Raw genomic sequence first — 24,049 nt, 5'->3', positions numbered from 1 at the left:
GTTGATTGATACAAAATTTGCAGTATGAAGTACTCCACATCCGATCCGCACGAAAGGCGTAACGATCTGGCATCAATAATTCAAAACTTGTACTATACGCACAGAATAGTGTTCATGAAAGGTAGGTTCTCCGCCAATGTAACAAAAATGATAAAAACGTAGGTTCGCTTTCATAGTTCCATCGGCCTTCGTTTGAAATGTGCATGGCGTTGGATCGAGGCCGACAGGTCTGGTGTCTGCATTATTTGGCCTGTAACATCAATACAATGGTGGGACAAGCAACGTTAAAGTTCAATCTTACATCCAACATCAAATTAAAAGCCGGGATGAAACTTCCAAGCAAAGTCGGTGTCATTCATCTAAATGCAAGAGAGTCTCTTTTTGTTATGTGCTTGTATAAGTTCCACAAATCGAAATCTAGAAGATGATCATTAGCACAAATAAAAGCATCCTGAACCGATTTTGGTGCCAATATATCCAGATTATGTATTTTCCAGATCTAGATGGATAGTCTTCGGCACCATGCGAAAACCAGAGAACAGGATGATGCTTTTATTTTGCCTAAACAAATACATATATTTTCTTCTGACATCTCTCATCAAGAACACAATACATTCAAGAAAATTTCTATCAGAAAGATACTCAACCATTTTTGTTATGTTGCAGTCCCCAACAAGAAGGAAAGATTGGGGTAACCAAGCAACACAACAAGCTTGAGAGAAAAATAACTAGAAATACATGGCTACTACGTCTTCAAAAACAATAAACTCCTAAATCAAGTGCTTCCAGGAGCATCACTTCCAGCAGACTTGCGGTTCAGGTAACGAATTACAGCATCCTCAACCCTAAAAAGAGAAACACCAAAATGAAGATTAAGTGAGAGAAATTTATGGCAATGTCCCAACTTTATATGTGTGTGTAACTTGACCATCTAAAAGTGCCAATTCAGAGATGATCAGGAAAATGCCTTAAACGCCACAAAAATTGACATTTCAACAGATTCCTACTTCTACATTTTCAAGACCTAATGGGCAGCTAAACTTTTAGAACACTTCACCAGATTCCCGTGGAGAATTTCTACTTCAAACAAGAAGATACCAGTATTAGACTAATGAGTAAGGATTGTATCACCAACCCAACAGCTAGGTAACTTGGGGATTTCTAATCATACAGGTTACAAAGGAATCCCGTAAGTGCTAAAAAGGTTTTATATTCTCTCCTTAATCTCTCTAATCATACTGTCTTTCATTGGCAGGCTTTCAATAGTTTCTTGAAGTAACTTTGAGCAGTTTAATCATGCTAAGTGCACATACCCAAAAAAAAAAAAAAAAATACACAATACACAGCAGAAGCTTACCAGGGTTGATTATAGAAATCTGAGCGGCGCTCCTTTTCCGCATTACGACTAGCATCTCCAGCAACAAGCTTTAGGTCCTTGCTCTGGGAAGCAATCAGAGTATTAATAAACTCTGCTGGAGACTGACTGAAACCAAGAAAGAAAGCCCGCCGCCGACGATGTTCATGGATTTTTTTTATAGAAGCACAGATCAATTCATCACAAGCATCAATCTCTTTGTTCCTCTCAGTGCTTGCCAAGAATGCAGACATTTCCTTCTCTAACGGCGTAGGTACATCAACCAGTATATCATAGCAAGTAGTTCCAGCTGGACAGTTTCCTGAAAGTTTCATTTTGTGCTCTATATGTATAGGCTGTGGAGGAGATAAGTGCATTGATATTTTTTGTGAAACCATAGAAAACTTCATCTTCTCTTCTCCAAAAACTTTCTGCAGAGGGGGATCACACATGAAGAAGGTAGGGTCATTTGGGTTCTGCAACTTCCGGGCTTTCACATAATGCCAAATAGCAGCAATAACTCTTGCCCGAGTCTCCGTTTCAATTCCCAGAACTTCAGTCAGAGCTGGTGAAAGTTTAAATTTCTCGGGCACATAATTCATCTCTAATCGTATTACTGCACTAAACTCCTTATCCCCTTTTCTCTTCACCTCAAAGCCATCATGAAGAGCAGGTGAACGAGCACTTTCCCACAAAATCACAGGGTTGTCTGGATAGAGGCTTTGGTCCAAGTATATGGTAATTTTCTTGAAGAGGGATGAAAATTTAACCCTTGACTTCTGTGGCATTCCAGCCACCACAGGATCCCTCCCATCTTCCAATAGCCTCCCAATTATCTTAAGAGACCAAGTAGGGGAATGTGCATCCTTCTTCTCAGGATTTGTTGGTGTCTGGTTCTCAAAGGTGTTGAATACATAAACTCGAAGCGTCTTCTGAACACGGGGAGGACATTTAAGTGACTCCTGGATGTCAACCTTCTTTCTTGCCAAAGCAGCATCAACACGAGCCTCAAATTCAAGCAACTGAGTATATAGACCAGACTCTGGCAGAAGTGCAGCCACTTTATCTGGTATCTGTTTATCAGGTAGCTTTCGCTTCTTTCTACGAGCAGCTGGAGTAAGCTCCATGTTTTTAAACAGTGGACCTGTATTGGCCTGAGATGAACCTTGAGGCCGAGAAGGTGGCTTCTGGTTAGCCCGCTTGGCAGTTCCCGTGCTTGGCGTTGCTATGGAGGGTGACGAAACACCTGGACTGGCATTATGCAATTGGGCAAGAGACTGAGCTTGAGCTTGCAACTGAACAAATTGGGCATGGGCGGCTTGATTTTGAGCTTGTGCATGAGCATTCACATACTGTGCCTGTGCAAGTGCCTGCGCTTGGGGCTCAGACAACTGAAAGTGCCCAGGAAAATGCGATGCACCTTGTGCTTGAGGTTGTGTTTGAGAGAGAAGATGCGGCTGGTGGTTAATGGGAATAGATTGCGGCACAGCCCCGGGATTGCCAAAATGGGGCGGCACTGCCACATTCTTGGCCTGATTATTATTATTATTATTCATCGAATTGCTTATCTTCAACACCAAACTACACCACCACAGCCCCTAATCGAAACCCTATGAAACCGAAAACCAACTTCCATATACCTTAAAAAGACTCAATGAGTTCTTGACCCTCTTTCTCACAACCTTCCTCACTCCAATATTTTCAACTATCAAGCATCCAAATTCATCTGGCACTCTCAACACATCCAATTTCACAGCAACAAAATCAAGAAGCAGTGCTTTCTTTATCTGTACAAGAATATAAACCCTAAATTTAGAAGCAAAACCCAGAATCCTAATTCAAAAAAGCATCAAACTTTGAATCCAAAATATGCATTAGACAGTGAAAACTAAAGCTACTCAATTCAAAACCATACATATGCTCTGTTCATATAAATCCCATCCAATTTAACATAATTCCAGAAGCTCAAGTTACGAATATATTCAGAAAACTAAAGAAAAAAAATATATATACACTTGAAAATTTTAACCAAACAAAGCTGAAAGTTCTTACTTGTTACTACAAAGCTCCTTCTTCTTCTTCTTTTTTTGCTCTGCTTTTTCAGATCGGCAATAATGGAGCGAAACCGGTTTCTCTCTATTCTCTCTGCGGCTCTCGGAACTTGCGGAAGTTACGTAATTACCCTTTTTTAAAACGTGAGGTAGCGGATTATGATCTGCACGTGGCGAAAATGTAGCGGATGACTTTTACGGTAGTAATCTTTCGGATCCCCGGCCCAAATATTAATGTGGACTCATCCAGCCTTTAAGCCCAAAGGGGGAGTTGGTTCCTAAACCCTGTGGCCCAATTAGGGGTTTACTATATATCAGAAAACCCTAGCTCCTCGGCAGCTAGGAAGGGAGATCCTAGAAGCAGCAGCAGCCATGGTAATTTTCTTCATCTTCAAGGTTTTGCATTTCGTTTTGGTTTTCTGGGTTTCAGAAGCAATGAAAATGAAGCATGTTTTATAGGCCGAAACCAAAATGTGTATAGGTCATTGAATCTGTGGTTTTTTTGTGTTGGTGGGTTCAAATTCTTATGAGATTGGGTTACTGGGTTTTTGCAGGTGAAGTATTCGCAAGAGCCGGACAACAATACCAAGTGTAAGTAATTTGTAGTTTAACCAATGTGTTTGTTTCGTAGGCTTATTAGTATGAGTTTGAGTTTTTTAGTGTTCATGAAAATCTAATGGTTTTTATTGTTTTGCAATGATGAATCAGCCTGCAAAGCCAGAGGCAGCGATCTCCGCGTTCATTTTAAGGTACCCAGAATTTGATATTGTAAATAAGTTGACTCGTAGTTAGCGTTTATTGTTATGGTGATGAAATTGGGCTTTTTGGTTGTGACTTGCTTGCACTTTGATGCCATTGTCTAGATTGTTAGGCTGGTGGTGCTTTTAGCTCTAGTTTTCGGATTATTCTTGTCGTGAATAGTCGTGAGCATTAGGAAGTTCCTAGGCTGCAGTTTTGTGAATTGATTTTAAATGATGAATTCTATTTCACTACACGTTTGGATAGTCTGTGATATGAGTAGATGCAATACATTTGGAATGGATTTCGAATAACAATGTACAACTTTGTTTTCTTATTCCTCTGACTCAAATCTAATACATATGATTTGTAATAGTGTTAAGATGGATCAAGCATTTTATAAAGTTACAAGTATCTTTCTGTGTGTATTTATCTGCTAAATTTCTATCAAATATCACTCCAGTGTTGTATTAGCCCCCAGAATAAAAGAGGAAAAAAAACTATCACTTTAATGTTTGTTTTTTCCCCTCCAGAACACAAGGGAGACTGCCCATGCAATTCGCAAGATGCCTTTGGTCAAGGCCAAAAGGTATCTGGAGGATGTTTTGGTCCATAAGCAGGCCATTCCATTCACTCGCTTTTGTCGTGGAGTAGGACGAACTGCTCAGGCCAAGAATCGCCATTCAAATGGACAGGGACGGTGGCCTGTTAAATCTGCCAAATTCATTCTGGACTTGCTTAAGAATGCCGAGAGCAATGCAGAGGTATGCTCTACTTCGATGTTGTCTTTAGTTACTACAAATTCTCATATGTATATGCTCACATATATGCTTTTGCAACTTATCCTCTAGGTGAAAGGTTTAGATGTGGATTCGCTCTTCATATCTCATATCCAGGTGAACCAGGCCAGGAAGCAGAGGCGTCGCACATACCGTGCTCATGGAAGAATTAATGGTAAGTGTTTTCTGACTTCCCAAGTACCATACAGCTAATAAAGTTTTTCTACTTAATCAGACTTAACTTTTGAATTCATTTGGCAGCTTACATGTCATCACCATGCCATATTGAGTTAATTTTGTCAGAAAAGGAGGAGGCTGTCAAGAAAGAGGTGATAATTTAACGTACTTAGCCAGGAAAATTTCTTGGTTACAACTAACAAGTTAGGTTTGGAAGTGATTCGTATTCAACGGTCACTGCATCTGATATACTATGTGGTTATGCAGGCCGAAACTCAGCTGACTAGTAGGAAAACAGCGAAGACCAGAGCTGTCGCAGTTTAAGATGCTTCAAGTCCCATCTCTTTTTGTCGTTATTTGCTATCCTTTTTCCTAAAATGTGCTCTGTTTTGTTTTATTGAGTAACCCCGCTTGAGCTTGAGTGAAATGCGAAGCTCATTTAGACTTCTTCAGGCATTGATTTGAATTAGACTTGTGGTTTACAATTTGATTATGACATTGGATTGGTCAGAAACAAATTGCCAAAATTTCTGTTTTGTCCTCCGTCTACTGTTTATCATGCTTCTTCATTGCGTTGATAATCTTTGTTGGATGTAATCAGATTTTCATGACTCTCAAGGAACAATTAATCACTACATTTCTGTGGTTGTTCCCGACCCTGATTAACACAATTCATGAGAGAAACTTTTGCAAATTATTATGATTTACGACCTCTAGAAATAAAGAGGGAGAATAGAGATATCAAAACTAAAACATGGACATGTTTTGGGATGGTGACTGAAACAGCTTATTTTATAAGATAGGACAATAGGGCAAGAATCCTAACACTGTGTTAGTACTTAGTAGGAATAGTAATAGTAAAAAAGATTGAAATAAAAAACGGACAATTGAACCGGGTCTAAGAGCAACGACTCAAATTACAAATCTGGGTCCGGAGGCAGGCAGAGAAAGGCCCTAGTTTATATATAGATCCCCAGAGGAAGTTCAAGAAACTCTAATAAACCCAGACGCAGACGTCGCCGGCTGCTCTCTCCGATCTTGTGCCTCTGTTTTGTAAGTATTTGTTATGTCTCCTGAGCCTGCTTTTGCTTTCCGTTCGATTAAAACTACTACTAGTATTAGAAAAACAACTATTCTCTAGCTAGGATCTTAGGTGTAATTATCGAAACCTTGTCGTTGAATTCTTTAAATTAGACGTACTGCCGCTTGATCATAGATTTAGAACAAAGACTACAATCATCAATCATGTATAAGTATGTGAATTATATTGGGTAAATCTAAAATAGAACTGGCCATTGTCCTTTATTTATGAACTCCTTTGATGCTTGCAACTACTACAAGTTACTGATGCTCCCTATTAATACCAGTTTTTCAAGCATGTCCACCGAGGAGAACTTGTTTCTTAGCAGTGTGTTTCAAAGAAAAGATGTATCCCTTGACTTTGCAGTCCCAAGCAACAAGCGTGTGATCAGAATATCGCACGCTAAGCTGACTGGAACCTGCTCTGGTGATGGCCTTACAGACATTGCCTATCATGATATATGTACTCTAGCGGACCATCAAGTTATTGTCTCAGTCCCTGACTTCCTGCTTTTATCCGAAAGGCAATGTTATACAGAGAAGATGGCTGAAATTCTTACCAAATTGAAGGTCCCAGAATTTGAGCAACCACCTATCATTGATAAAATATTTATGGAGGTTGAACTGGCTGACAACCCTGAGTGGCCTATTGCTTGCTTTATAAAGGATATCACCTTATTTCATCAGACGATCAACCTGGCCTATCAGTTAGAGAGTTTCGAGAAAGTGAGAATTGATAGTTTGGAAGATACTGTTAGACAGCAACAATGTGTCATTTGTAAGGAGAGCCTTGATCACTTTGAAGGTGTAGAAGAAGGCATTGATCGTGGTCAGCTGATGATTATTCACTTGTCCTGCTCACATCTTTATCACGAAGATTGCATTTTCCAATGGCTGGCGAAGAGTCAGTTGTGTCCCTTGTGTCGACACTCAATGGCAGTTGTGGAACAGGCGACGCCGGTTGTTGAACAGGCGACGCCGGTTGTGGAACAGGCAATTCTGGTTGTTGAACAGGCGATGCCGGTTGTGGAACAGGCAGCTGAGCCATCGAAACCGTCATGGTGGCATTTGCGTTGGCCTATGCTGCTCACAGCATCTGCGGGTGGTATATTAACGGCTATGCTGGTATGTAAATTATTGAAGCAAAGGCAAGTGTGAAATTATCAGCACGTTAGCAATTTCATCAAAAATAGATGCACAGAGATAAACTTATTGTCTTTATATTACGTCCCCTTCTTTTTGTCCTGTAAATATTTAATGTGAATTATGGGAAGTTAACTTGTTAATACATGGAAGGATTTTATAATGTGTAATGTAACTGCATCATAGCAAACACTAATCATATTCCAAAGAAACAATAGAGGAATGAAAGTGAAAAGCAAGTATGAAATGCAACCTCTCACACCGCATTTCAAATTATGCAATGAAAGACGATAAAAAGCAGGACGTGAGATGATGATTTGAATACAATATAACCCAAGCAACGATCATTGCAAGACAAAGTTTAGAATGGAGAAGCTGACATTCTCAATACAAAACAATATCTTAGCCCATTGATTCTCCAATTTGTGTTCTGTTTTCAAGTTGTTACAAAATTTTGTACTGGGTTTTGGAGGTGAAGTATTCGAGAGAGGGAGACAACCATACCAACCGTAAGTAATGGTAGCTTAATCAAGTGTTTGGTCAAGGCTAAAAGGTATGTGGAAATGGACAGGGACGGTGGCCTGTTAGATCTGGCAAATTCATTCTGGACTTGCTTGAGAATGCTGGGATTGCTGAGAGTAATGCAGAGGTATGCTCTACTTAATTTGGCCTTTTGTTACCATAAATTCTTATCTGCATACTAAGCATATATGCTTAGTAGGAAAACAGCGAAGAATAGAGCTGTCCCAGTTTAACTGCTATGCTGGTGTGCAGATTGTGGAAGCAAAGTTGATAAAGACAGAATTAACTTATCATGATTTGTTTAGGGTGAAATTATCAGCATATCTTGTACTCAAAAGTAGATATAGAACTTATCATGATTTGTTTAGCACCCAATTTTTTTGGTCTGTAATCTTCGGTTAGCTCTCTTGAGTTTGTGTTCTGTGTAGATTATGAGAAGTTGATTTGAATGATTATAGTTATACAATAGCAAAAGCTTGTTATGGATGACAACAGTCTGCTGATGTAAATCGTTAAAGTTTTCCGAGCACCGCCTTCATTTGATGCTGTAGAATACAATTTTGATGCATTCTAGTCTGAAAGTAAAATGTGAAACTCGTTTAGATGCATTGTAATCTGAAAGTAGAATACAATTTTGATGAAGGAAGAGAGATTCTCCATTCTTCCACCCAAATTTAGGTTTTTATACTTCATAGTTCATACTGGCCGGTGACACATATAGATGCCTATCCTCTTTGAGTTGAGAAGTTCTAATAAACTTTGACTCATACTATAGAAAGGTCAACAATAACCATTCCCCTCACCCTCTAATCGCAAGATTTACATCTTAAAACCATGTCAAATCATTTTGCGGAACCATCAAATTGCAATGTAAACAAAATAAACTTCAAAAGATGCCAGAAGTATCTATCCAATTCCAAGAAACATAATAGGAATTAATATGATGAATTTTCCTAGCAACCGTTGCTACCTCAAATCCTGCAATGAGAGACAAGGGAAAGCATAAATCAAAATTCAGGGAATCTACCTTCCAACAATAATGAAGCAAACACAGGAGATGCAAAATGATGTGTCATAATCTGATTTGAATTCAAATGATCATTGCAAAAGTACAAGGAAACTATACGTACATATTTTGTTGAAGGCTACAATATCGCAGCTTTGGACATACTCATTAATTGGTTCAACTGTGAGAACGTGTCCACAGAGACCAGGTCATCAACAATTGTTAGCATTATCTGCAACTTCTTTATCCCGTACCCAACAGGTACAAGTTTGGCTGCACCATCAATAAGAGAATAACTAAATCAATATGAATGAGTTTAGTGTGAAGCAGAAGCTGAAACTTGCAATATAGAACAAATGAACAATAACCTTCCACATAATGCTTATCATGCACATTGCTGTGCGAATGTGGATATGTTGAGAGAGCTATTTAGCTGAATGAGATAGTTTTAGGAAAACGAGCAAAAAACTCACATGCTCCCCAATGCAAACCTTCCATCTGAACACTATTTACTGCTTCCAAAAGCTTTTGCATGTCGGTTTCATCATCCCATGGTTTGACATCCATCAGAACTGACGACTTGCCGGCTGAAGATGGGCACGCACAAGAATAGAGTTTTTTAAAAGATTTGTGAATGGGGTAGCAGATATGCAAAATTACAGGTTAAAAGCAATAACCAATAGTGGAAACTCACACTCTTTCTTTTTTGCAGATGCCTTGATGGAGGCTGCACGTTCTTGAGCAGCCTTCTTCTCCTCTTCGGTTTCTTCACCAAAAAGATCCACATCATCATCATCTTCTTCAGCAGCTGAGGCCTAAAAATAGTATCATATAGGTATAACAATTACGTGTGACAATACGTCGAGACTGAATATGTGATATTTTATCAAAGAATGTAGTGGCAAGCAAGACTAAAATCAGACGTCCAAATAAGCAGTCAAAAAAGGGGGAGGCTAGACTTGCCTTTGTTTCAGCTGCTATGACAGGAGCATCTCCCTTGATGGTGACACCACAACCTTCTCCGGAAACACCACTACAACGCCAGTTAAGAAGAAACTCACATACATGAGAATGTATTAACAAGAAATACATACATAAATACACTCCATTCCATGGTGCACCTCGAAGACTGACAAAGACAAGTACCACAAACCGAACACTAAAACAAATTAAGAACTTACGAAATCCTCAGAAGTGCCTCAATATGTTTGTACCATCGCAGCACATTCACATATTCCGAGGATGGGGGTCAAGCACAGTGATATCATCCTTTGAAGCCTGATACCTGAACAATGTTGCAAATTCAAGTCTATAAACATCCCCTGAAATCCTTCTAGTTTCCTCAAACTAAAACCCTCCACAAGAAAGTGCAAAGAGGTCATCTAAAAGACTAATACTATGACCAACTGACAAAAAAAGTTTACCCAGTGATGTAACTCCGAGAAAGTAAGGAACAAATTAACAGTCAAGGATTCCATTAGCAGCAAATTGTCTGCCTTTTTTAGAATAATTCTCTAATCCATTATGGTCCACAATCAAAGCAACTAACTTTATCCAACAACATCGACGTTGAAGAGAAAAACGACACGACATCAATGAAAATCAAAACTCATTGTAGATTCATGAATCATGTACGTTAGAACAATTACTGTCAAGGGTTCTATGATAAGCAGATTAACTACATTTCAAGGCCTATTTCAGATAATTCTTTAACCCCATTATGGTTCAGAACCAAATTAAGCAACTGACTTTAGCTCTAAAAACATCGACTTTGGAGTGAAAAATCGACACGGTATCAATCAAACACAAAATTCAGTAGAGGTTCCATGAATCGTTGGCTAAAAATATAGAGACAGGAATGAAATAAGTCTACGAGCACCGGATTTGAGCTTACCGACGAGAGAAGATGATGGAGAGCGAAAGTTTGGAGATAAGCAGGGCGGCACTCTTTTCCCGGGTTTATAGGGAGTGACAGTGACAGGGGCTGTGGGGATTACTCTTGTTATCTTTTGGAGATGGACATAGTCCTAGGTTGGGCCTGAGTGTTCTCATAATCTGATTGTTGGTGTACTCTATTTTAGTTTTGAGCTTATATAAGAGAATGAAGGTTGCAAAAAATAAATTTGGGTTCTTTTATAATGCTCCTACAATCTCGATAAGGCTTAATGATTTCATTTTATTACTTTTAATTCAAGTAGAGGAGGGATTCGAATTCGGTCTACTAAACTTAATGCAAGTTGGCAATATCATTTCACTAAAAAAATGAAGTTGGTAATGTGGTGACATTTCCTTTTTACTATGTGAGAGAATGTTATAAATTCAAATATGAAAAGTGACGTGTTTTCTTAAACAAATTTCTTGAATTATCCAGGCGTATCCAGGCGTGTCAGATTGCATAAAATAAGCATATCTTATTCAATAGAGAGAAAAAAAATCTCTTTTATATTATCTACGAATTTGAAAAGTGACGTGTTCTTTTAAGCAGATTTTTTGAATTAAATAACCGATGTATCCGGACGTGCTAGGTTACAGAAAAAAGAAGAAGCATATCTTGTATTTATATAAAAAAAAAATGTTTTACATACGAGACTCGTTCACGAACGCATGATAATTTTCAATCATTGATGCGTCAAATTACTAGTAACGCGCCTAGAAATCGTGGCTAGCTTTACCTTCTCTATCACGGAACAAATCTGCGCATGTTTTGAGAAATGCATTATTGCATATCCTATATGGAAATAAAAGTACCCAAACCAAACATAACAAGCTGGTAAGAGCTTCCTAGTTCCTACCGCTACATGAGGCTTGTCAGTCCACAACTATGAACAACAAAACTCCACCAAGTACAAAACACCAACCCCACCCCGCAGTGCAGTTTAGTTACATCCCATCAAACCTCGCTAACGTACACCACCAGGTCTCGTCTCCGTCAGTCGTCGCCCCGCCGCTATCCTGCGCCAGCCAGGTTAGCCTACGCCGTCATCGATCCCCTCTATAAAAGCCAATTTGGGGACATCAATCTTACATGCACCAACCGAACACCAGAAAGGAAAAGGAAACAATATTATTTTAATCTCGTTTATGAACACAAACTATAAATAAAACACAAAATCAAAGCCCCCCCCCAAATAAAAATAATTAAGTCTCAGGGAGAGTCTGTCTTTCTCTCTCTCGCATTTTTTTTTTGTTGCTCTCAGCAAAAAAAAAAAAAAAAAAAAGACCAAAGGGGAAAAAACCGAAGAGAGAGAGAGCCATGGTTTCAACGAGGAGAAGTGGATCTCTCTCCGGCAATAACAGTAAAAGATCGTCGTCTTCCGACGACAACAAGCCTCAGTCGCCGAAGCGGCAGAAGGTTCTGTCTTTATTTTTGTTTGAATAATAAAAATCGGTTCTTTTGTTGGGTTTGGATTGTGGGGAGGGTCAAAGATTGGGTTTTTGGGGTGGTCTGAATTGTGAGATTTAGGGTTTTGATTTGGGTTTCTGTGTTTTCTACAGGTGGATAACAATGGCGTTGGTTCGGAGAAAACAGAGAATTCGAAGGAGGTTTGTACGCCGGCCACGGCGGCGGCTGATCCCGGAGAATGCAGCGCCGCCGGCGAGGCTCAGACGGCCGGAGACGGCGCGACTTCTGTAAAGACTGAAGCTTCTGCACAAGCCGTGGCGGTGACCCCGCCGCCTGTGGCTGAAGGTAGATAGATTGTTGGAGATGTGTATTTTTGTTGGTATTGGATTTGAATTCGGGGATGTTTTGATCGATTGATTGAAAGTTTCGGAAATGTTGTTTTTTTTTTGCAGCGTCTTCACCGGCTGCTGTGCTGGATAAGGCGAGGAGTTCGTTTTTGGCATGGAGTTCATATCAGAAGCAGAGCCTGAATTCAGGGAGTTTCGAGTTGACAACACCTTGGTGCAAACTTCTGTCACAGTCTGGACAGGTAATTTGTGTTTTGTGTTTATGAATTATATATCAGAGGTTGAATTGGAGGCTTGTGTGTGATTTGTGGACTGAAGTAGTGTATTAGACGTTTTTGCTTGGGCTTTTGAGGTGTGTCTAAGCTCTTTGTTCAACTGCAGAATCTAAACATTGCTATCACCACATCGATTTTTACAATTGGTTCGAGTAGAAGCAGCAATTTCCCTCTGAAGGATAGTACCATTAGTGCGTGTCTGTGCAAGATCAAACGCGAACAGGTATCGTTTTGAGAGTTCCATTTCTTACTTTTTGTTGGTAATCTGCAAAACTAATGAGACGTTTGCTCATATTACTTTTGAATGAAAACCCACTTAGGTGTCTTTCTTTTCTATTTTCCTCTAAAATGTGTATACACATTGTTTCTGCACATGATCAGCGGGAGAGCGGTGCTGTAACGATTATAGAAAGTATGGGAAACAAGGGATCACTGCAAGTAAATGGGGCGCATGTGAAGAAAGGCAACAGCTGCGTGCTCAACTCGGGTGATGAAGTGGTATTTGGTTCTCTGGGGAACCATGCTTATGTATCCTTTATGGGTTATTTCCTTCTCTATTGATTTGAATTATAATCTGAATTGTTTGATAGTACTCTTTGGATGACTTTCACTCGTCCATGGAACTGTCTGGGCCTGTAAGAGTTTGTACCCACATGGTTAGTTTCCTTAACTTTGGTTGACATAGATTTTTCAACTACTTGTGGCGGAGGGTGCGGTTAAGGGTGCAGAGGTTCAAAGTGGTGTTGGAAAATATCTGCACCTTGACAGGAGAGCCGGAGATCCTTCAGATGTGGATGGGGCTTCCATACTGGCTTCTCTTAGCATGAGACCAGAACTATCACGATGGAAGTCTGCGGCTCAGACCACCAATAAAGTCCATCCAGGGGCTGAAGTACCAGCTCAGTCTGTTATTCAAGAAGGTACAGAAGTTGAGCTTGAAGAACTCGAAGACAGCTTGACTCCAAACAGAACGACTGACAAAACAGAAGAGATTGGAGGAATCAACAAGAATCTTACTCCGGACTGCAACCCAGATTCGGGTGTAGAGGCAGACAATGTAAAATTCTCTGGGATGAATGATTTGCTAGGGCCTTTATTGAGGATGTTAGCACGAACACCTAGTTATAAACTGAAATTGAGCAAAGGTATCTGTAAACAGGTATTGGAAGAAAAAAATGAGTGGACGAGGGATTCGCTGCCAGCATCAACGTCAGGCATGTCTGTGCGGTGTGCTGTTTTTAAAGAAGGCATTCATGCAGCAATTCTTGAAGGCAATAGCATGGATGTTTCATTTGATAATTTCCCGTACTATTTGAGGTATTCACTATATGATCTGTTTACCATCATGTTGGTGCATGTGTCCTGGCTAAGTAAATTGACAGATCTTCTCATTTGCTATAAATGCTTCAGGTCTACATGTATCTTGTTAGAGAACCTGGTGATTATGAATGTGATTATGCCTATCACATACTGTTGAATGTTGATTTATAATGTTAATTTTAAAAATGCACTAGTGGCTTATTTATTTTTAAATTGCAGTGAGAATACGAAGAATGTGCTGATTGCAGCTTCATTTATACACTTGAAACATAAAGAACATGCAAAGTATACTACAGAGCTTACCACTGTGAATCCTCGAATATTGTTCTCTGGTCCTGCAGGTGTGTATATAATGCTATTTTTGATTATAAATATTACATGTAATGTTTTGGCTTTTTGCTTCAAAATTTATAGTGTTGGTTTCTGAATGCCTTTCTAGGGTCTGAGATATACCAGGAGATGTTGGCAAAGGCACTTGCTCAATATTTCGGGGCTAAGTTGCTCATATTTGATAGCCAATCACTTTTGGGTGTAAGTAAATAACAAGTTCCTGCACTGGCTTAAGTTCTTCCTTCTACTTTACTTCCTGCTTTTTTTTTTTGGGAAATTATTCTTGGTTATGTCCACCGAGTTGTAATTGTAGTTAATTTTTATGGTTTTATTTATTGTTATCTATGTTCTTTTTTACTTTTGTTGTTCATTGTTTTTGCAAGAGCTAATTAGGGAGAATATTTAAAAATTTCAATAGGGTTTGTCATCAAAGGAAGCCGAGCTGCCCAAGGATGGGTCTAATGGAGATAAAATAGGCACCTTGGCCAAACCAAGTCCTGTTTCCACAGACTTGTCTAAGAGCATTGATCCATTAGTTTCTGAGCTAGAGGCACCAAGGTTGGCGCCAAGCTCTTCAAATGGACCGTCATATGGCCTGGAATCCCAACATAAGACGGAGATTGACTCCATCGCTACATCCTCAGGGACATCTAAGAATTACGTGTTTAAAATAGGTTTGCCAATTTGGGGTTTTTTTTTCTGCTGCTCTCTGCCCCCTGCCAATCTACAAGTTTCTGCATTTCTTCTTCTTCTTCTTCTTTTTTTCATAAAAATTTGTTTAGAAGTATATTCTTAGCATGATTTTCTTACAAATGCAACATACAGGTGACAGAGTAAAGTTTATTGGTTTATCTTCGGGCAACTTATATCCTACAACATCTTCTTCACGGTACAGTTCTTGTAAAATCTTGCGATTCTATATTTCTCCTCTTTCAAAATGACTGCTTTGAACTTGATATATCTTTGTAGAAATTCTACTGCACTGGCTGGTGTAATATACTAATATGTTATTCAGAACTGTTCATGAAATTTCGGTTGATTTTTTATTTTGCCAGTTGTTTAAGGGCCTCTGTGCCAGTGCTTTTAGAAGTGCTGAAAGAGCTCTCGGGTACTCGAGAGCGCTTTTGGCAGAAATTAGTTTTAGTATTTATTGGGTTGTAGAAGCACTTTTAGTGCGTTGTAGTGTTGTTTCCTAAGCACCTTTAGTTTAAAAAGGTTTACACAGTGCTTGAAAGAAAAGCGTTTAGAGCAAAACCGGTACCCAAGCAAAATAACTTGATACAAAAACCACTGCCAAACAGGCCCTAATTGTTGCATCTTTTTGTTGTTTCATACTGTAGGATGTACATTTCATAAGTTTCCAATATCATTTAGTAAAATGAACTTTGTGTTTTTGTTTTTCCTTGTATCATTTAGGAACGGTTTTGGGATAATTTATTAATGTTATTATCAGAATATAATATGGTTATCTGTTAAGTAGAAGTGATTTATAGTTTCCGCCTCAGTATAAAATCCCTTGATGTTGAATGTCATATTCAACTAGGATTGAGGATAATCTTGTTAATAAACTGTAAACTTTGGTTGCTCCTATAGTTCAAATGGCAACCACCTACTTAATCTATTCAATCTCTTAGAAATGTTATGTTGCTTTTGCAGGGGCCCAGTACCTGGAGCCCGAGGAGAGGCTGTGTTGGTTTTTGAGGGCAATCCTTTGTCAAAAATTGGTGTGAGGTTTGATAAACAAGTATTTGATGGTGTTGATCTTGGGGGTCTTTGTAAAGGAAATGGATTCTTCTGCAATGGTATGATGCACCTGGTTGTGTAGCCTTCAATTTGTAATAATATATATTTAATCCTTTCACCTTTCACCTTTCATAATTTTCCTCTCTGTAGCCTCCGATCTTCGTTCAGAAAACACAGGTGCGGATGATCTGGATAAATTACTGATCAATACATTGTTTGAGGTAGCATCATTTTCCATCATAAGTTCATAACCAATCACTTTTTTTTTCTTATAACAATATTTTATCATCTTCTCATAAATTTACTATATATTATCTATTAAAGGCTGTACATAGTGAGAGCAGAAGTTCTCCTTTCATTTTGTTCATGAAAGATGCGGAGAAGTCCCTTGTAGGAAATTCAGATTCGTATTCCACTTTCAGAGGCAGACTTGATAAGCTTCCTGATAATGTGGTTGTAATTGGCTCTCATACTCATACTGACAATCGCAAGGAGAAGGTAATATTTGTTTAGTTTCCGCATTTGGTGACCTATTGAAGAAGCTTCCTCTTCCTCTTCTTCTTCTTCTTCTTTTTTTTTTTTTTTCTTCTTTCATCTCATATCTTGACAGCATGTATGTTGAATTGCTATGTCATCTTCTAAGCATACTCAACTTGAAATAAAAAAGAAGTAGAACCTGAAAATGAAATTTGATATTGACAATTATGCTATGTGAGTATAGTAAATATACGCAATGAGGTTATACATGTGGAAGCAATGTGGTTTATCATCTTTGTAGAAGGAATCATGCATACCCAACTAGATTATCACAATTCAGTATGTTTGGTTTCTACATATCAGGACTATGCAATATGGTTTGTCATCTTTGTATTAGAAGTCTACATACTCGTTAGCACCGTTGTCAAAACTTTGTTATGTATGAAGCCATCAATACCGATTCTTTATATGTGGTATTAGAGTATGCTTTCCAGCATTTCTTTCTGCTTGAGATGCTGTATTACTGTTGTCTTGGTGACGTTTAATATTTTGAGCCAATATTAGATTTATAGAAAAGCAACCTATAACCTTGTAAGAAAATAGTAATATTACATTAGGTGCAACCAAACATGGGATGGGTGGTAAAAACTGGTACTAGTTAAATTTCTAGAGAGGGAGGGGCATGGAACCTGTATGTAGTAGACTGTTTATATTCAAGTAGGATGAGCTACAGAGTGTTTCTTTTAATTTCATCTTCAAAGCAGATTTCATTCAAATGTTTATGATAATCTTGAATGTTCTCTCCCATTCTTTCCAGTCGCATCCTGGTGGTCTACTTTTCACAAAGTTCGGTAGCAATCAAACTGCTCTTCTTGATTTGGCTTTTCCGGTAATGCTTATGCATTTCTTGCAAATATTGTGCTTTTATTTATGTGTGTGTGTGTTTTTTTTTTTCTATTGAAACCTGTAAGGGCTTAGTTGAGCACTTGAGCTCAGTTTATCTTTAAATTATGGGATGGTGCTGTTTTGCTATGTTTGAGTGTGGATTGTTCTTGATTGCAGGATAGTTTTGGAAGACTGCATGAAAGAGGGAAGGAAGTCCCCAAGGCAACAAAACTTCTGACGAAACTTTTTCCTAATAAAGTAACCATTCATATGCCACAGGTTTGTATAGTGGATTCTCTATGGACAGAATTTTCTTTTTCCTTCCATTCACTGGTTATTTTCTTAATATGTTATTAAAGTTCATTAACCATTGCAGGATGAGGGACTTCTTGTCTCATGGAAACAGCAATTGGATCGTGATGCCGAAACCCTCAAAATGAAGGGAAATTTGAACCACTTGCGCACTGTGAGTTTCTTTCGGTTTGACAACACCTTTTCCTGTATCATATATGTGGGGATTGTGTAATGTGAAGTAGTTCGGTTTTTTGGGGAGTTGGCTCGAATAATTCTTCTGCTGATATTTGAAACATAGTCTTGTGTGCATTCTGGGGCATTACTGCTGTGTATGGTCTATATACATGTGGAAGGTGTTTGGGCTAGAATAACTAATGGTAACCCTATGGGCCCCTGGATTTGCTTCATCCCAGAACTACCTTACATATTACTTGCAGGCTATACAAATCAAGTGTCAAACACTTCATTTTTTTTTTTTTTAAATTAGTGTTAATGAGGGTTATATAAAAGTTGACTTGAATAGAACAACTGATAGCCTTTGTCCCAAAAAAAAAAAAAAAAAAATGTTTTGACAGCTGAGTTCAGAAATACAATTTAAATAGTCATAATTCAGGCCTCTTGAGTTCTCTTACTTATATAGAAGTTTATGGTTACAGCTGCCAAACTTTAAAGATGATAATCAAGGTGCGTTATTTCATTTCTAGGTTCTGGGTCGGTGTGGGATGGAATGTGAAGGACTTGATACGCTAAGCATCAAGGACCAAACACTTACAAATGAAAGTATGTTGTACTTCTGATATATCAAGCATCATTTGGTTTTGTCTTGTTTTTGCTATCTTTGATAGTTTATGTATTATCTCATGTGATAGTTTATGTATTATCTCATGTGTTGCAGGTTCAGAGAAGGTAGTAGGATGGGCATTAAGCCATCATTTAATGGAGAATCCTGAAGCTGATCCAGAAACTAGAGTTGTTTTGTCTGCTGAGAGGTAATTGACGGGTCATTTCTTGCCATCTTCCTGAATAATTGCTAGCTGAAATATCAGTTATTGGATGGATATTACACAGTTGTAATGCCGTGTTGCAATTCTGGCAGCATCAAGTACGGACTCGGAATCTTACAGTCTATCCAGAATGAAAATAAGAGCTTGAAGAAGTCACTTAAGGTGATTGGCTATCCTGCATGCAACTGGTTTTGTGTTTCCAACAACTTTTACACATATCGTTCTTTTTCAACTTTTGTTTGCAAGACTTTAAGTAAGTCTTCATTATTTTAGTTCTTCATAGTGATTTGTCTTTTCTTCTTTTGGGATGAAATCAGGATGTTGTAACGGAAAATGAATTTGAGAAAAGGCTTTTGGCAGATGTTATCCCACCTACTGACATTGGAGTTACGTTTGATGATATTGGCGCTCTTGAAAATGTGAAGGATACATTGAAAGAATTGGTGATGCTGCCTTTACAAAGGCCGGAGCTTTTCTGCAAAGGGCAATTAACCAAGGTCTAAAGCTTTGTTTATATTGCAAAAAATAAGCATTATATATGTTTAGAGTGTTGTAGCTGTATTATTGTTGTCCTTTCTTGCATCCTGGGTTCATTAGGGTAGAGTTCAGTATGGTTTAGGATTTAGCCCTTTGTTTATAGATACATGGGTGCAATTGTCACTAGGTTGACGAATTTATATTGCTGCAATTGCCACCGAGTTACAGTTTGCAGGGAGTTACTATTTTACTTGAGAGTTCTAATTTTAACTACCAAGTTCAGTGTTATTATTTTAATCAGCTGCTGTTGAGTGTATCTGATTAGAATTGTTTATATGTTCTCTGCCTCCAGCCTTGCAAAGGCATCCTTTTATTTGGTCCCCCGGGGACAGGCAAGACAATGCTGGCAAAGGCTGTGGCTACAGAGGCTGGTGCAAACTTCATCAACATATCCATGTCGAGCATCACATCTAAGGTTGGGAATTTTAAATTTTTGGTTGACTAACTCTTGAAGTGATTTCATGTAACAACTTTTAAATCATGTCACCTTCTTCACTGCAGTGGTTTGGTGAGGGTGAGAAGTATGTGAAAGCTGTTTTCTCTCTAGCTAGTAAAATTGCCCCTAGTGTTGTATTTGTTGATGAAGTAAGTACTTAACCCTTTATTTCCCTTCAACAATTTTATATTGGGACATTACTCAAATGGTATCCTCTCATTATTGGAGCTTCTTATAGGTTGACAGCATGTTGGGCCGGCGGGAAAACCCAGGGGAGCATGAGGCAATGCGCAAGATGAAAAATGAATTTATGGTAAATTGGGATGGGCTACGAACAAAAGAAGCAGAACGAGTTCTGGTACTTGCAGCCACAAATAGGCCTTTTGACCTTGATGAAGCTGTCATTCGAAGGCTGCCCCGAAGGTAAACATCAAGTCAAGTTGGGACCAATAGTTTCATGTATCTATATAACCTTTCTCACTATATTTTTTTCACATCATCCCACACTTTTTGTGCCTTTTACTACAAGACGCCACTTGGTTTATGATTAGTTTTCTTCTGCAGGTTGATGGTAAATTTGCCAGACGCTCCCAATAGGGCAAAGATATTAAGAGTCATATTGGCAAAAGAGGACTTATCTCCCGATGTTGATTTTGAGGCAATTGCGAGCATGTCAGATGGATATTCTGGAAGTGACCTTAAAGTAACATATGTGACATCATTTTTCTTTTATACTTTATTAACTATTGTTTTAGTGGCTGTATATATTAACAATTACTAATATATTGTAGAATCTATGCGTGGCTGCTGCACACCGTCCCATTAAAGAGATTTTGGAAAAGGAAAAGAAGGTATGTGTTTCTTTTTTCTTTTGACATTTGAAAGCAAACTTAACTATTGTCTTAAATTGTTGATGTGTGTCCAAAGTTTGGGATGGGCTACACAAACTTAGACATAACATGTTTGTTAATCAGTTTAGTTCTGAATAGAAGCTTTGATCTGACATTGTACACTGGTGCCAGGATCGTGCTGCAGCTATAGCAGAAGGCAAACCTATTCCAGCATTGAGTAGCAGTGGCGATGTTCGGCCTGTAAACATGGATGATTTTAAATATGCTCATGAACAGGTGCATATGAACATCATTAGTTTGCTCTCTCACTCATTCTCACTCTCACTCTCGTTGTCATTGCCTTCTTTTGATTTTTGAACCTGCTATTTGGAATTAGGTATGTGCCAGTGTATCATCAGAGTCTGTGAACATGACAGAGCTCTTACAATGGAATGAACTATATGGAGAAGGGGGTTCTAGAAGAAAGAAGGCCCTTAGTTACTTCATGTGAAGATTTCCGGTGTACAAAAGGGTTTTTTCAATCTTTAATGAATATTTCTTTCCTAAATTCTCCAGTTCTCCCATTGCGAAGAGCCCCATGTGCGAGAAAATTTGCCCTCCATCTGAGGGCTTTCTGGGGAACCATTTTGCCTGTAAAATGAATGTTAGTTTGTCAAGCTGTCTTTTTCCCTTAGTTTGATGGTGGCGGGTATAAGGAAAAGTAAAGCCTTCCAAGTAAGTGGCATGGCTTCACTGCTTGTGTTTCGTTCCCCATCCTCTCTCCGTCGGCATAAAAACATGTCTGTTGAATCTAAGTTTACTGTAAGAGATCATAGAGGAACAAAGATGAAGTTGGAACAACGGCCTTGTGCATATAGTCATTTTTTATTGGGTTTGTCGAAATTGAACAATAAGCAGTTGGTAACAATTACTCTGATCTAATTTTTTCTTAGCATATGTATAAACATTAGTTGCCATTAATCTTCTTAGTGGTCTGGTCTGTTGCCATTGGTTTTGCAATCTATGTTGCAATAAAGTTTCCACCAATACATATTGGTGTTTTCAAATTTACTTTGAATGCTGTTGATGGATTAATGTTTTTCTCAATACTGAGTTAATCCAACTTTTGCTGGTTGAGTCCACAAACTGACTTAGAGTTCGAAAGTTGTAATTTTAGCAGGGTTTAGGGCTACTTAAGTAGATAATCTTGTTTGTTGGAATCACATAATTACAGAACTAGAGCTGGTGATCAGAACGTGGGAAATTATATTCTTACTAGATACATGTTCTAAAAGTTTGAAGATTACCATAGACCTTACACGCATTACTTGTAAGTTATAACTATAGTGAATATCCACTCCCCTCTAACATATGGTAAATGCTCATTTAACCCGGGAGTTATACACTGCACTTGATGTGTTGATGCGTCTTTAAGGACATTTTTTTTTTTTCTAAGGAATTATGACATTATCTTAGTCATTAGTTTCATCTTAAGGCTCTAATTTTTCTACCTCTTATTTGTGCTCTAATTTTTTAAGTTTTATTTTTCTTTTTATGTCACTTAGTGATATAAACCTATTTATTTATTTTCAAAGTAAAAAAATATAAAAATTATTATTACATTTCATGTCTCAACCTGGGGTAACTGGATTTCACAACTAAAAAATAAAATAAAAGTTCCCAAGAAGATTGATTACTACTAACTAAGGACTATTTGATATTTATCAAAATCGCATGTTTTTATTTTCTTATCAAAATTTTTCCATCATATAATAATGATTTTTAAACATGTCTCGAACTGGCAAAATTCAAAACTACGACAAAATTACATCTTTTTAAAGTCAGAAAACTATATATTCATAAAATAAGACATTGCTTCGGGGTTTTGTTGTTCAACCAATAGAAACACACATTCTAAAAAATTATGCAAAGCTCCATTTCTAATTTTATTTAAATTATAATATTTCTTAAATCTTTTTTCTATTAGAATATTTCTTAATCTTATCATTGCTAAAACATAATCTTTTTTTTTGAATCAAACAAGACAACTTTCATTCAAACTCAAGCCAGAATGGCACGGATACATACCTTCCCTTGCCTTCTGTGGGCAAGTCTAGGACGTGGCATGCTAGCACCACACATTAGACAATCAATGCTCGCAAATGAAAGCAAGCCTATAACTATGAAAAAACTAGAACATAGTACATAGGCATAGTTCAACAAGAAACTAAAATCTCTTCTTGCCATCCAAGTTAGGACTAGGAGGTTTAGCTGGGTCCAGCCTCCCGGATCCCAAATTCGAAACCCCCTAGGATTAGATCCCAGAGCTTTGAGCTTCAAATTCGGAGTAAGTTTTTGCATCCAATTTTGTTTGGGCACTCAAAAATTGGGCCTCCAAAGCGAGTTGGGCCATACGACTGATCTGGGCACCCAACCGGATTTGGGCATCCCTCCACAGGCTGCACCACCAATTCCTGCCTTCGACTTCGCCGGCTCTGGGTTCGAATGAGACACAGAAGGTCTCGTCACTGCACGAACCAGACGACGTAACCATCCAGCCACTGCTTCCCCTGCCTCCGCAGCCACAGAGCGTGACACAACGCTTCTCTCCGTCGATCCTGCATATCGGAGCACTCTGCTTACAGCCATACCGCCGATTTGATGGATAATACCACCTATATCCTCAGATCGGATCATCTTCCTCTGCTTCCATCCCGTATCAAAGACGATCCGGATCATCCCTTTATTCGCAGGTTCGCGATTGTCAGAAGCCATTAATGGCCCCATCCGTGGTTGCATCCAACCTGATTTCATCCTCGATTGCCACCTTGAGAGGCCGGCAACAGCGACATCGCTATCCGGTTGGAGTTCAGCCCGGTGCGACGCATTGAAGGGGAAGACTGAAAGATCCTTCGTTGCAGAGAGATGTTGGATTACTGCGCTAAGACAGCGAGAGGCAGATGATGATTGTCTGCTTTGTGCCGGCGTCTGCCGATGATTGAGTCCCAGGCCATGGCGGCTAGGGTTTGCAAGCAACTGAAACCCCCGCAGCGAGGGCGAGAGTTTGAGAGCCATACTATCAAAGGTCAATCGAAATCATGCTCGTGGTCTAAATACCGAAATCTCTAAAGTCTTAGGGGTGTATTGTATTTGGATTTGTGCAGACTTTTTTTAAATGACAGACTTTTTGAAAAATCTACAGACTCTTTAAAAAGTTGATAGACTGTTATGAATTTCTTAAAACCATTGATTTTAGCAACAGACTTTTATTGATTCATGAAAATCTATATACTTTATTATGAATGACTTCTACAGATTTTCTAGGATGTACAAAATATAAAATAAAAAAAAACAAACGCAGCCCAAACACAAAACAAA

General features: G+C 38.6%; 4 protein-coding genes and 1 pseudogene across 6 annotated transcripts; 3 read left to right on the top strand and 2 right to left on the bottom strand.

The window, feature by feature from the left end:
• Positions 1 to 329: 329 nt before the first annotated feature.
• Positions 330 to 3,531, bottom strand: LOC133745162 (SWI/SNF complex component SNF12 homolog). The gene is made up of 3 exons (XM_062173162.1): positions 3,407 to 3,531; positions 1,358 to 3,141; positions 330 to 845 (listed from the first exon to the last, which is right to left on the bottom strand). Exons 2-3 carry the CDS (start codon positions 2,908 to 2,910, stop codon positions 776 to 778), a joined length of 1,623 nt encoding a protein of 540 aa, XP_062029146.1. The 5' UTR covers positions 2,911 to 3,141; positions 3,407 to 3,531; the 3' UTR covers positions 330 to 775.
• Positions 3,532 to 3,703: 172 nt separating this feature from the next.
• Positions 3,704 to 5,635, top strand: LOC133746272 (large ribosomal subunit protein uL22y). The gene is made up of 7 exons (XM_062174448.1): positions 3,704 to 3,780; positions 3,960 to 3,996; positions 4,114 to 4,154; positions 4,677 to 4,907; positions 4,995 to 5,097; positions 5,184 to 5,251; positions 5,367 to 5,635. Exons 1-7 carry the CDS (start codon positions 3,778 to 3,780, stop codon positions 5,421 to 5,423), a joined length of 540 nt encoding a protein of 179 aa, XP_062030432.1. The 5' UTR covers positions 3,704 to 3,777; the 3' UTR covers positions 5,424 to 5,635.
• Positions 5,636 to 5,773: 138 nt separating this feature from the next.
• LOC133746271 (uncharacterized) lies at positions 5,774 to 8,261 on the top strand. Of its 2 annotated transcripts, XM_062174446.1 has the most exons (4): positions 5,774 to 6,152; positions 6,467 to 7,304; positions 7,894 to 7,971; positions 8,097 to 8,261. In XM_062174446.1, exons 2-4 carry the CDS (start codon positions 6,477 to 6,479, stop codon positions 8,244 to 8,246), a joined length of 1,056 nt encoding a protein of 351 aa, XP_062030430.1. In that variant the 5' UTR covers positions 5,774 to 6,152; positions 6,467 to 6,476; the 3' UTR covers positions 8,247 to 8,261. The 2 variants fall into 2 exon arrangements, with proteins under 2 accessions (XP_062030430.1, XP_062030431.1); XM_062174447.1 differs by lacking the exons at positions 7,894 to 7,971; positions 8,097 to 8,261 and adding an exon at positions 7,795 to 7,854 and having other exon boundaries at positions 5,899 to 6,152.
• Positions 8,262 to 8,810: 549 nt separating this feature from the next.
• Positions 8,811 to 10,569, bottom strand: LOC133744964 (elongation factor 1-delta 1-like; annotated as a pseudogene).
• Positions 10,570 to 11,693: 1,124 nt separating this feature from the next.
• Positions 11,694 to 21,738, top strand: LOC133746270 (uncharacterized). 2 transcript variants are annotated; one of them, XM_062174445.1, is made up of 28 exons: positions 11,697 to 12,202; positions 12,346 to 12,538; positions 12,646 to 12,782; positions 12,922 to 13,038; positions 13,197 to 13,343; positions 13,501 to 13,872; positions 13,975 to 14,132; positions 14,355 to 14,476; positions 14,575 to 14,666; positions 14,884 to 15,139; positions 15,291 to 15,354; positions 16,122 to 16,267; positions 16,359 to 16,429; positions 16,533 to 16,706; positions 17,503 to 17,574; positions 17,748 to 17,849; positions 17,947 to 18,036; positions 18,569 to 18,644; positions 18,760 to 18,853; positions 18,961 to 19,030; positions 19,186 to 19,365; positions 19,698 to 19,820; positions 19,907 to 19,990; positions 20,080 to 20,264; positions 20,406 to 20,544; positions 20,633 to 20,692; positions 20,864 to 20,968; positions 21,069 to 21,738. In XM_062174445.1, the coding sequence occupies exons 1-28, from the start codon at positions 12,104 to 12,106 to the stop codon at positions 21,180 to 21,182; spliced, it is 3,642 nt and encodes a 1,213-aa protein (XP_062030429.1). In that variant the 5' UTR covers positions 11,697 to 12,103; the 3' UTR covers positions 21,183 to 21,738. The 2 variants fall into 2 exon arrangements, with proteins under 2 accessions (XP_062030428.1, XP_062030429.1); XM_062174444.1 differs by having other exon boundaries at positions 11,694 to 12,202; positions 13,501 to 14,132.
• Positions 21,739 to 24,049: the final 2,311 nt, after the last annotated feature.

Source organism: Rosa rugosa, chromosome 4 (assembly GCF_958449725.1).
Source record: "Rosa rugosa chromosome 4, drRosRugo1.1, whole genome shotgun sequence".
In the NCBI taxonomy this organism is placed as follows: Eukaryota; Viridiplantae; Streptophyta; class Magnoliopsida; order Rosales; family Rosaceae; genus Rosa; species Rosa rugosa.
Note: the sequence above shows the minus strand (reverse complement) of the source record. Positions and strands in the feature narration are given on the sequence as shown.